The 13,503-nt window shown below is 35.1% G+C and overlaps 1 protein-coding gene across 2 annotated transcripts in view; it reads right to left on the bottom strand.

The window, feature by feature from the left end:
- The window catches only part of LOC124422684 (COUP transcription factor 2), a 121,401-nt gene extending 108,278 nt beyond the window's left edge, over window positions 1–13,123 (bottom strand). The window contains exon 1 of one of the 2 annotated variants that reach the window (XM_046959480.1): window positions 12,411–13,123. In XM_046959480.1, coding sequence (XP_046815436.1) covers window positions 12,411–12,789 — 379 coding nt within the window. In that variant the 5' untranslated portion in view covers window positions 12,790–13,123. The remainder of the gene's footprint in view (window positions 1–12,410) is intronic. The other variant, XM_046959481.1, reaches the window with a different exon arrangement.
- Between the last annotated feature and the right edge of the window lie 380 nt (window positions 13,124–13,503).

The raw sequence follows: 13,503 nt of genomic DNA, 5'->3' as shown, positions 1-13,503 counted from the left end.
AAAATTATATTATAAATTAAATATATATGTATTTATTATACATAACATGATATATATATATAGTATAATGTAAATTAGAAATAAGAAATGTTATTTCAAATGATACGATAAAAGATCAAATCTCCAAAAATGAAAGAAGATATCAACCCGATTAGACAGATTAATTTACTATCAGATAAAATTTAATAATGATATAGAAATTCTCTCGTACAACATTAAATATTACATCTAAATATTACAATCTATATTAATTAATTATGGCATTAAATAATGAAATATTCAATTGTTAGATTAATTCTTAAAAAAAAAAAAAAAAAAAAAAAAGAACAAAAACAAAATATTTCTTAAAACTTCGTCAACATTCTGAAATATCCAAAAATGATTCAAATCTTGATTGTAATAACATTCTAAATGATAGGATCGGATTGTTCATAGGAATTCTCAAAAAAAAAAAAAGAAAGAAAAACAAAAACAAAATATTTCTTAAAACTTCGTCAACATTCTGAAATATCCAAAAATGATTTAAATCTTGATTGTAATAACGTTCTAAATGATTGAATCGGATTGTTCACAGGAATTCTCAAAAAATAAAAAAATAAAAAGAAACAGGAAAAGAAAAAGAGAAAAAAAGGAAAAAAGAAGTTTCTATACCTATCGTAATTTCATTAAAGTTCCAATAAAATCGAAAATATAATATAACGGACAATGACAATAACAAATGTTATCAAAAATTGTGAAAGAAATGATTCTCGATATCTCGTGGAATGAAGAAAATAAAAAATAAAAAAAATAAAAAAAAAAAAAGAAACAGGAAAAGAAAAAGAGAAAAAAGGAAAAAAGAAGTTTCTATACCTATCGTAATTTCATTAAAGTTCCAATAAAATCGAAAATATAATATAACGGTTAATGACAATAACAAATGTTATCAAAAATTGTGAAAGAAATGATTCTCGATATCTCGTGGAATGAAGAACATTATCCCATATACATATATATATATATATATATATATATATATATATATATATATATATGTATGTATGTATGTATGTATGTAAACGATTTGAAAATGCAAACCTACGGCAAATGGGAGAAGAAGAGTTTCGTGGATTTTGAGAGAATGGCATGGGCGGCTTGCACATGCCCCGTAATAGAAACGAGATTAATAAAGATTAGCAAAGTCGGAATAATATAATATGATCTCGTTAGACCGATTAGCCCGCCTGGGGGCCTGCTGCAGGATGTCTGGCTTCTCTTCCTACTGGCGAAGGGTATACTGTAGAGACGTACATAAGTCCGTGTAAGTCTGTAAGTAAGCGTAAGACTGCGAAGAAGGGAGACCTCGGAAAGAAGCCCCGTTAAAAGAAAGAGAGAGTATTTCTGTGCGCTATGTTAGAAATTCTATTTCCTTAGCGTACTTCTCACAGACATTTACCAGATATCATAAAAAAAAAACATATCCGTGTGCGCGTACAGATCTCTCAAAATCACAAAACTTCAGCACAATAACTTTAAACAAAATATTTCATCGAGAGTCTTAAATCGTCGATATACGATTGCAATTTTGTACCAATGTCATATATGTAAAATAAAATGAAATTATTTTGATAAAAATACAACGATAATATTTACATTATTGACTTTTATTTTATATCATCACACTGATAGTCGCCGTATGTTATGGTAAAATGAGTTATCGTGCTGCGAAGATCATGATAGGGCAAAAACGTTTTACAAGGACGAGGAAGAGCGTACCATCAGTTACTATGTCAACTGCGACGAGCACAAGAAGAAGTTAAGGAGACATATGAATGTATATATATATATATATGTGTTTGTATATGTGTATGTGTGTGCGTGTGTACTATGTTTGTGTAAAAGTCTCAATGAGTGTGAAATGGAATAAAAAGTGGACAGGACTCGTAATATATATAATGTTCGAGCCCCGATCATCTTGCTTTCTTAGAGATATGTAAGTACACATGTATCTGTGTGTGTGTATGTGTGTGTGTATGTATACCTGTGACGTGACTCTTATCAACGTCACATGTAATTCACGACAAATAATATCCCGCTGTTAAACACTGCTTTACCCACACGCCGCGTAATTACTATGATCATAGCCACGACGCTCGGATTCTTAAGTAACCCTGTTGCGGTTGACTCCTTTCGAACGAAACGAAATCGAACGTAAAATTGTCTCACGAGTGTTCAAAACCTTTCCTTTGGTGAAATTCTAAAAGTAAGAATAAATAAATACAATTCCAATCAGTTTTGACGTTTGAAAATTTCATAAATTGTTAATTATGTTACATCGACAATTTCATTTATACAAAATACAATATTTATTAAATACCTTTCTTTCAACGAATTGTATTAATTCGATTTTAAGTGCAAATACATATTTGAAATTTTTACTGTTTCACATAAACAATCATTATTTTATGCGAATTAAATCAAAATGAATTGTTAAATCATCCGACGAATTGTTTTGTTCATTCTTTTGAAAAGAGTAATAAAAAAGAAAAAAAGAAAGAAAGAAAGAAAAAGAATAATAATTAAAAAATACAATCGTTTAAATGTTTAGAATACTATTAATAAATGAGCGAGGGCTCATTATAAATCGTAAAATTTTCCACGTGTTATATGTTTTGAAAACTCATCGAGTCCATGTATATACATACAAATCATGAATGTACATATAGATAGAAACGTATATGTGTATATATATATATATATATATATATACCCACACACACACACACATATATGTGTAGGGTCCGTGTTTAGACGGAATGATTGAGACAGTATTTTTTATAGAATAATATTAAATGGTGATATAATCAGACTGCTAACGTACCGTTTGAGATAGACAAACACACACACACACACACACTTCTACAGAATGTCCTCTCCTTTGTCTTTCAAATCCATGATGTTTTCTGTTTTCTTTTTCTTTTTTTTTTTTTTTTTTCGTTAACCTACTTATGTACACAATCATTCATATCTCAACCATTCGCCTATTTATTTACAAGTCTGTAAATACTTACTACGCACTTGGTAATAAGAAACCCGGACATTCGTACGATAATGTAAAACAAAGCAACTTTGATTTTAGAATTCTCAGATATATATATATATATATATATATATATAGCTACACGTGCTATCTATTCGCGTGCGGTACAATATTTGCGTGATTCGTCCGTGGAAGTTGAAAAAAATTAATCTGAATTTCTAATCACATTGAGCGTCGTTCTAATATAGAATATATGTTGTAAATGGAACGGAAATATGGATTCACCTGTTTAACTGAAAACCAACCGGTTTTTCCTTCTCTTAAGTATTTTCTTAACTATTTATTCTTTTTTATCTACTTCTTTCTCTTTCTCTATCTTTCTCTTTCCTTTTTCTTCATTTTTATTATCGATAAATATCAAACCATCTTCCGTGTTTCTCTTATTAAATGTATTCATCGGTCAATCTGATTTTATGCATACGTATCGATATGTCCATGTAATACATTTCGTAACTAAGGAAAACTTGTTTCTACCACTATACTTATCATTTAGAACACTATAACTCTTTTATTTAAGTAACACTATCGTACGATAAGCAATCAAGTCTCATATCTGTTCCCATTTAAATGCTCCACTTTCTATAGATATCTGTATATCGTCATTAAAAGAAAAAAGAAAAAAAAAAGTTGAATTCTTATGTAAATTAATGATCCTTTTTGCATTCGATGATATTTAATTTATATCACCAAACAAAATATATTAATTATTATTATTATTATTATTATTATCATTATTAACTATATTATTATTAATAATATATAAAAGAAAGATAATAATGTATGACAATTGATATATATTTTAATAATATATAATCGAATTTATTTCTTTAATGTACCTATGTTATATTATTTTTATATCATTGTTTCTATAGAATATCAATCGTCAGTACGAAGATTAATATTTATCAAATTTTATATCAAATTATTTGATATATAATAATAACGTTATAAGTTTTACATTATATCTGATTTTCTCTTCTAAATAGGAATAAAATTTGAAACGAAGACGATTAAGGTTTATCTGTGAGTTTTCATAGAAAATTATTAAAAATATAGACACGATACTTTTAATAAAAATTTTAATTAAAATTTCTACGCGTATCGTTAAAATCGTATCGTCGATAATCGACAATCGACATCTTAAGGGACACATTTTATTCCATTGCAAGGAAATTTAAAAAGATGAAGACTATATTTGATTTATGTCTTCAAACAAACGATTTAATTATTATTATACATTATTAATAACAGAGAGAAAGAGAGAGAGAGAGAGAGAAAGAGAGAAAGAGAAATAAAAATTTCTATAAAAACAAATGTCATCATTTTTTTTTTTTTTTTTTTATATTTAACCATCTATAACATTATATAAGAACAAATTTATGTTCTTAATATATTCATATTATATTATTCTTATTTATTATTTCTCTAGAAAATTAATAATTAGTTCACATTCAAAGGTTAATATTAATCAAGTATAAATTACCTGTTATAGAATAATTATACTATAAGTTAGATAAATATTATATATATATATATTTTTTTTTTTTCTTTAGACAAAAACAAAACTTAGATTAAAGACGATTAAGATTCATTTGCAAATCTTTCATAGAAAATTATTATAAACATGGGATGAAAAGATATGATATTTTTAATAAAAATTTTCTACGTGTATCGTTAAAATTATGTCGACTGTCGGCAAAATCAACAGTCGACATTTGAAGTGACGCATCTTATTCCTTGAAAGGAACTTTAAGAAGAGGGAAAAGAAGAAGATGAAGGAAGAGGAGATGGAGGAGATGGAGGAAGTAAAAGAAGTAGAGAAGAAGAAGAACGATATATTCCCGACGACAAGCCAACCGATCGGCACACCTGTGTCCGCGCGCCTAAAGTCGGTGCCCTCGAAAATGAGTGGGTGGAACGGTTAGGGACAGGATAATAACACGTTGCCGCGTTGCTGCAGCGTGTGAAACAATGCCGCGCATTGTTGTCGAATAAGAGAGTAGATATAAGCGAGAAAGAGAAAGAGAAAGAGATAGGAAAAGATAGATGAAGAGAAAAAGAGTGAGAGAGAGAGAGAGAGAGAGAGAGAGAGAGAGGAAAAACAATGCTCTATTTTCTTTCTTCCTCTTTCTTATTAAACGTATATACACGTTCGAGAAGCTTACGTGAAATCGAAAAGCCAAAAATTTAATCGAATCAACTTTCGAAACTAAGAAAATCAGGTCATTTCCAATGACTTAATTACACGGAATTTCATTTAGAATCATTTTAGACGGTCGAGTTGAGAAAAAGAAACACACAGACACAAACACATACACGTATGCATGCACATATACACAGAGAGAAAGAGAGAGAGAGAGAGAGAGAGAGATACATAGACAGACACATACATACAATAGAACGAGTAGAGTCGGTCTTCTGTGATCTATGGATCATCTCCATGGGTCCAATCACATGAACGTTAATTATCATGGAAAGGGTGCCGTTATGATTGATCGATCTCACTTATGATTTTTTTCTTAACGATTATAATTAACTTTCGTAATCGATAAAATGTATTTGTGATCTATCGAAATATATAAGTAGTTGAAAAGTCGAGTTATCAAGAAAGAGAGAAAGAGATAAAAAGAGACAGAGAGAATGAGAGATTTTCTATTTGAAAATCGTCATCCATGGACAAGAGAAACTGGCCTAATCGCTAACATAATGGTCTAGCATGAAAAGATAGTAGTAGGTAGGAGAAGAAATATATTGTCGCTGTAAGATAGAAAGAGACAGAAGGAGAATAGACAGAGGGTTAAGCTCTCTTCGCGGAAGGAAACGAGTATCGCGCAATAACCAAAGACGAAGAACCTTGTTCGAGTCGTGGTACTTCGAATGGGAGGAACCCGGGCTCCTGTAATCGGCAGATTAATGTTCGTTTCTCGAACCTAATCTCAAGCGTATCCTACGTTCGAACGGACCTGACGTCCTTCTCAGAGGGAGAGAGAGAGAGAGAAAGAGAGAAGATCTTCCCTTTCTCTCTCTCTCTCTCTCTCTCTCTCTCTCTCTCTCTCTCTGCCTGTTCCTGTCTCTTTCTGTCTCCCACGTTCGGACTCGAAGGGACGAGTGATCTTAAATCCAAGGATTTCGATTTATGCGATCGCGACCCTCTAACTGACTTCTCTTCTATCGGACAATCACGTTTATACTACGTGTACATGGACCCTTTAGATCGTTTGACGAGAGAGAGAGAGAGAGAGAGAGAGAAAAAAAAAGCAAAAAAAAAAAAGAAAATCGAAAAAGAAAGAGGAGAGAAAAAAAGGAAGAAATAATTAAAACGACCATGATGATGATTAATTGAACGGATCTTAGGTACAGGAAACACTTTTTCTTTTTTCTTTTTTTTTCTTTCGTTCTTTCTTTTTTCTTTTTTTTTTTTCTTTTTTCTTTACGTTACGAGCCCTTAAGAAGAAACTTGTATTTGCATTTTCACGCGAACGGAAGCTGAATCAACACACGAGTGGTTTCTCGTTTCGTTGCTAAACGGACCGACGTGCGAAGGCTGGTTAAAGAAGCCGTTAACGCCTCCGGTTTTTCCTAAACCGTTGTTTCGTCGTCCAACTAATGCTTTAAAGAGAGAGAGAGAGAGAGAGAGAGAAGGTTCGATATTAAGGGTACAAAGGGTGTCTTTCTCTGTTCTTCACATTATCCATGGTGGTTTGACCAAAGACCAGTTTCACATTTTGGCCTCGATTTTTCCCATGGCCAAATAAGGTAGAAAAGGCCATCACCGACGCCCTGATTAGACCTTTTGAAGGGTTAGACGGTAAGAAAGGGCTCTCCGTGTGTCCGGTTTACGAACCGGGCCGGTTTAGGTCCCCCGTAAAAAGATCTACTCTTATTCTCTCTATCTCTCTTTCTTCGTTAGGATCATCGATCAAAATATTTTCGCGTCGAGGGAACGCGTAAACGCCTCGTGACCCTCCCCCTCCGAGCCCCCCCCTTTCACTTTCTCAACCCTTTGCACTTTACTTTTTTTTTTCTTTCCTTTCACTCTCTCTCTCTCTCTCTCTCTCTCTCTCTCTCTCTTTTTTTTCTTTTCTTTTCTTTTTTTTTCTTTTTTACCAACCGTTCCCATTTCCCCCTTCTTCTATCAACGTCAATATCCTTTATGCTAACATCGAACAATTCTAATCGTGTTCCTCTACCTGTCTCTTTCTAGCTTTCATAGAAAAAAAAAAAAAAGGAAAAAAAAATAATAAAAAGGTAAAAGTAAAAGAAAGAGAAAATCTTTAATGGGGAAAGATTATAAAGAGGGGGTTAAAGCGATAAAATAAAGGCGGTGAGTTGTGGCGACTTAAAAAGAAATTTCGATAGCTACCAAATTACGAAGAGAAATTGAGAAAGTGAGAAAATGAGAGAGATAGAGAGAAAGAGAGAGAGAAAGAGAGAAGAGAGAAGTATCATCAAATCGTACCGGCCGGTTTTACAGAAGGATCGTAAAGCTGACGATTTACCGACGCCATCTTCGAGCGTAACGATCGTGATATCTGCGCGCTTTAAAGCGTCTGATACGCGACGAAAAGATGAGCCTTCACAGTCGAGATTTCCGCAGAAGCGGTGAGAAGGAACGCGAGCATCTTTTTTTTCTTTCTTTTTCAACGTTGCTTCTCTTTTTTCCCTTTTTTATTATTATTATTATTATTATTATTATTATTACTATTTTTTTTTTCTTTCTTTCTTCTTTTTTCGTTTTATTCCTTCGTCGACATTTTTTTTATTTTGTCCGAATATGTTCGAACGATGACGAGGATTCGGCCTTGCGAATTGAACCCCCGTCGTAAAAGTCGTAATTTATCGGCCACGCGGTATAATGATCCAACTACGGGACTTTAATTACATATCATCTCTGTCCTTCTTGAGAACGTTTTCCGCGAAATAGCGCGGTGAACGAATTGAACGTTCCTTTTCATTTCTTCGTAACTTGTAACTCGTGAGAGACAGAGAGAGAGAGAGAGAGAGAGAGAGAGAGAGAGAGAGAGAGAGAGAGAGAGAGAGAGAGATGGAACGAAACCGGCACGAGTCCTGTTTATCGAAATACGTATATTACGAGAAATAGTTTCTCATTAAGTATTTTTTCTATCGATAGAACGAACCGAGAAAAAGATAAAAAAATGTTAGGATTATAAGTGTCACCTTGCCATTCCTTATTTCTTATCGTCTATTTCTATTCGCACGTGCGAATAATTTTATTGATGATAATTTCGAAGATAGATTTAATAACAAATATTTTATTTCCTGCGATCGAATTGAAGAAAAAAAGAAAAAGAAAAAGAAAAAAAAAAAAGAAAAAAAGAGAAAATAAAGTGATGGAAATGAATGGATGACGATCGTCGACTTTTTTCATTCAACTTCCTTCATTCTTTATTCTTTACATTAAATGGAATGATTTTATTCAAAAATTTAAAATGATTTTTATTGAAAATAAAAAAAAAAAAGAAAGAAAAGAAAAAAGAAAGAAACAACAATGAACTTGATCGACCCCTTATTTTCTCAGAGAAACTCGACGAACGAATTAGGAAGGATGATGAGGATGATCGATTTAATTCTATTTTATTCGAAGAAAACGTTTGCATTGAAAATCAAACAGATCTTAATCCTTCACGGCTAGTTTCCTTTCTCGACGATATTTCATATTAGATCAAAAAATTCAAAGTAACAACAAAATTACTTCAACGAAATTTCTCTTCACGAAGATAATCGTGTTTGTACACGAATGAGAAAGAATGACGAGGATGATCGGCATTGTTTGGTTTTTATTTATTTATTTTTTTTTTTTCCCCTCGAGAATATTTTATATTGAAAATCAAAGAAACCAACATCAGTTAACTTTAACGAAATTTCTGTTCTCAGAGAGAAACTCGGTGAACGAATGAAAAAGGATGACAAGTACGATCGGCCAGATTTATTCCACAATGTACGTTCATAATGAAAATCAATGGTTACAACAAAGTTTATTTCAACGAAACTCTTATTCCCAGACAATGTCGAATGAACGAATGAAAAAGAATGACAGGGATGATCAGCTTCGTTCTATCTAATCCTCGTGCAATGATTTTATTGAAAATCAAAGGAATGACGTTGCACCGACTATGCACCGAATAGAAACCGAGCGTTCCGCATTGAACGTTCATTGCCGTAATCACCCTGATTGTCGGCGATCACTTTATTACGTCGACGGATTGATTTTGATGTCAAGCGATGTCAAACGGCCGCGAATTATCGTCAATTTGTCAGGACGTTCTCGTGATGCGGTCTCGATTGCCGGGTTATCGGCAAATAGGGTGCGCGACGCGTGCTCGATGATTCACAGATGGCAAGCAGGACGAATCACGACGAGAAATATCAAACGAAAGGTACACCATCGGATTTAGGTAAAAAAAAAAAATAAGTAAGTAGAAACACCGTATAAACTCACATGATTGCGCTTACTCATGATAGCTCGTTTAATGACGATTAAACGATCGTTTCCATTGCTCTTTGCTCTTGCGCATTACCCTTTACGTTTATTCGTACTCGAATCATTGTTACTTGATACAGATATTAACAAATCTATCAACTGAAAATGATTTGTCCGATTTAAATGTTATTGAAATAAATAATACGATCGTATTGACAAAATTTTATAAATGATAAGTCAATTCCATTGTTACATTTTATACGTATAAAATTATCGATAAGATAATTCGAATCTCCTATCTATCGTACTTTAACGATTACGAAAGGAACGAAATACGAACGAATAAATCACTTTCCGAATCAGTTCCACGTTTTGTCGTGACAATGAATTAATCGAGTTTCTTTCTCGATGAGAATTGGCGCAATCACGATGATTCTCGTTTCTATACTTGTTAATGAACTACTAGACGCTCTATTATTACTTTTAATCTATACAATGATAATTGACATAAAGAAACTATTCTTTTGTATCACCTCAATGTAAATAATAATAACAATAATAATAATAAGAAGAAGAAGAAGAAGAACCAACAGTTGTTTCGAAATCAACGTGATATGATTCTTAATTCAAGTTAATAGATAGAAACAATATAAACATAGAAAAGATCTATGAAACATTTTTTAAGATAGAAATATTCCAATGAAATCACGTAAACGATTCATCTCAAAAAAGAAAAAAGAAAAAAATAAGCAAAAGAATAAGAAAGAGAAAGCAACGATCGTTCGACGTGTCACTCGGCTAGAAGACGAGGGTCGTGTCGTCGTTTTCCAGGCAATTAGGGTCGCCGTGAATAGAAATTATCGTTAGATCGAGCACGTTATTACGACGTCGAGTATACCACCGATAGAGAGAAAGAGATACGAGAGAGAGAGAGAGAGAGAGAGAGAGAGAGAGAGATTTCACCCTAATAACGGTAAACATCATAGTCTTCTAATTGGAACATATCGAGGGTGAAGAAATTTTCAATGTGTATTCAAAGTAACACGTTTGATGATTACTCCTCGATGATCATTTCCGCTCTCTTTCTCTTTCATGACAACAAAACGATTAGTTAAAATCGTGAGTTAATAACGGGTCAGCCGTCGCTTAATTGGCTATCGTGTTGAATAGACGAAATCGTTGAAAATTGAAATAAGAACAGGAAGAAAAAGAAGAAGAAGAAGAAGAAAAAGAAGAAGGAGGAGAAGAAGAAGACGAAGACGAAGAAAAATAAAAAGAAAACGAAGAAGCTCAACGACCGGTCCCCGAGCGTTCAAAGTTCATCGCACTGTGAAGATCAGCAGGAGCCGTTCTAAGGGCGAGTAATTAGCCGAGAAACGCGGGTTCATTAGGATATCTTGGCGTATCTTCGCGACGCTTTCCGCGGGGTGGCCACGCGACCGTCGGCTCTCTTTTTCTCAAAGAAAAAGAGATACAGAGATACAAAGATATACGAAGAGTACCGTAGAAAAAAAGAGAGAAACAGAGAGAGAGAGAGAGAGAGAGAGAGAGAGAGAGACATATATATATAGAAACGTATTTGCAAATGCAATTATTTCGAGATAGTAAGAAAGAGAAATATATATATATATATATATATATATATATATATATATATATTTAAATATATATGTATATATATATATATATATATATATATATATATGTAGAGAAAGAGAGAGAAAGAGAAGAAATATCCTTTAGAGAGAGTCCAATTCCCTTTCGATGTTATTTCGATCGTTTCGTGATTGTAAGTCTTTGTTTCAATCGATTCATTTTAATTGATTTTACAAAATAAAAAAACTAATTCGCACGTGCTTGAACGTTCGGGGTCCGAGTTCGAGGTGTAGCAGGTGGGATACGGTATCACGTTTTACAGGTTGTAAACGGTCGGCAATTATCGATGGTATAGTATATAGGAATGTCGTGTGTGCGTGTCCCCGTTGTGGTTTAATCGCTCGACAGTTTCGACCTTTATCGCGAAACACGCGTTCCGCACTTGCGCGCACTTTGAACGTTCACCGACGAAACGTACTGTCTCTCTCTCTCTCTCTCTCTTTCTCTCTCTCTATCTATCTATCTATCTATCTATCCCTCTCTTTCTCTTTCGTTTGAACTACATCGAGAGTGCAATTAACTGCAGCACACATGTATCTCTTAGCTCGATCTTAATTTTTTTTAAAGCCACCATCCGTCTATTTTTATTTGAGAAAACAGAGAAAGAAAGAGAAAGAGGGAGAAAGAGATAGAGAGAGAGAGAGAGATAGCGATTTGCCAGGACTCTTACCTCGCTCTGCGTTCATTAAAATAATTCTCGCGGTAATAAACGTCATTAGGAACGTCCGCGGTCTACTCCTTGCCTTACGCTATCTGCCCCCTAACCGCACACTCTCTGTACGCTCTTTCTCTTCCTTAAGGTAAGAGTACAAAATAGAGAGCTAGGATATATACACTTTGACTTCGTCTTGGTTAAAGATGAAAAGGTAGAGAGAGAGAGAGAGAGAGAGAGAGAGAGAAGAATACTCATGAATTTTAATGCGTTCAGTAGTCGAACAACGATGAGAGTGACCACGCAAAAATACATTGGGGTTTGCGTCTTCTTCCTATTCCGTTCGTTCAAAAACAGATATATTCAATTTTCAATAATTATCCTAAATCAAACGATCGACAGAAAGACACGAGGAACGATCTTGGAAGGATGACCATATAAATCCTCATAAGAGAGTAATAGAGAGAGAGTGAGAGAGAGAGAGAGAGAAAGAAGGGAAGAAGGAATTTCGGTACGATAGAAAGGTAGAACCATAGATCACGATAAACATATATCTTCGTTATCCTCGCATCAAGACTTACCCTCGCAGGTGAATTGTCCGTAATGCTTTCCACTGCTTTTATCCCCGCAAACGACGCACTCGATATTCGGTGACTTGTCCGTTTGCGAGCTACCGGATTGCGAGCTGTTGGCTTGACTTCCGGGCGTGGTGCTAGGTGGAAGAGGATCTCTCGGTGTCAAAACCGCACCGGTGGGTACGAGGCACGTGATATCTTCGGGCGTAGCCGAGGGTGTTAAATGCGTAGTAGGAGGCATGGGCGGCGGCGGGCCAACCTGAAGTGGTCCGCCGCCGCCGGCCGTGGCAGCTGGTGCCGCGGCTGGTGTGGGCCCACCACCGGCCCCGAGACTAGCTCCAGGGTCCCGCGATGCCCAGGAGGGCGGCGGGGCTACCAGCGCCATTGAGGCGGTGGTGCCGCGCGCCGGGAACCCCAGCTCCAACGTGCTGGTGAACTCGGGGTGGTGGTGGTGGTGTCCTGCCGGCACCCGGCCGGGGAACAACGTCGCCGTCGCGGCCGGGTAAACCACCCCGGCAGTCGCCAGGGCGTCCGCGCCTCCTGTCCCCCCTCGAACCACCCTGACGGCTCCTTCCTCCTCTTCGTACGCCACCACCGAGCCCTCCGATTCGACTCGACTCGCGCCGATCGCGAGGAGTCTCTCGCTTCTCTCGAGGTACGTGTCTTTTCCTCTAAGATGCACTTGTCCTATTAAATTGCTCACTCTTTACAACTTCCTCCTCCTCCTCCTCCTCCTCCTCCTCCTCCTCCTCCTTCTTCTTCTTTCTTTTTCTTCCTTGTATTTTATCCTTTTTACTTTTATTTTCACCCAGTTAATTTTATATATATATATATATATATATATGTATATATATATATATATATATATATATATATATATATGTTTGTCGAATTAAATACGATAATCCATTAAATCTCGAGACAACACTCTTGATCACCGCCGGGTACCAAACTGGTACCAAACAAATCCAAACGTTCTCCAATGAATGAAACGTAACTTGCGTTTATACTTCAGAGGGTCCAACAACCGACACGATAGATCCCTCTTCCTCTGCTATAAACCGTTATCGACGAACGTTCGGTTGACATTTCGTGAAAA

Source organism: Vespa crabro, chromosome 3 (genome assembly GCF_910589235.1).
Source record: "Vespa crabro chromosome 3, iyVesCrab1.2, whole genome shotgun sequence".
Lineage (NCBI taxonomy): Eukaryota > Metazoa > Arthropoda > Insecta > Hymenoptera > Vespidae > Vespa > Vespa crabro.
The sequence above is the reverse complement of the archived record's forward strand: the minus strand, read 5'-3'. Positions and strand labels throughout refer to the sequence as shown.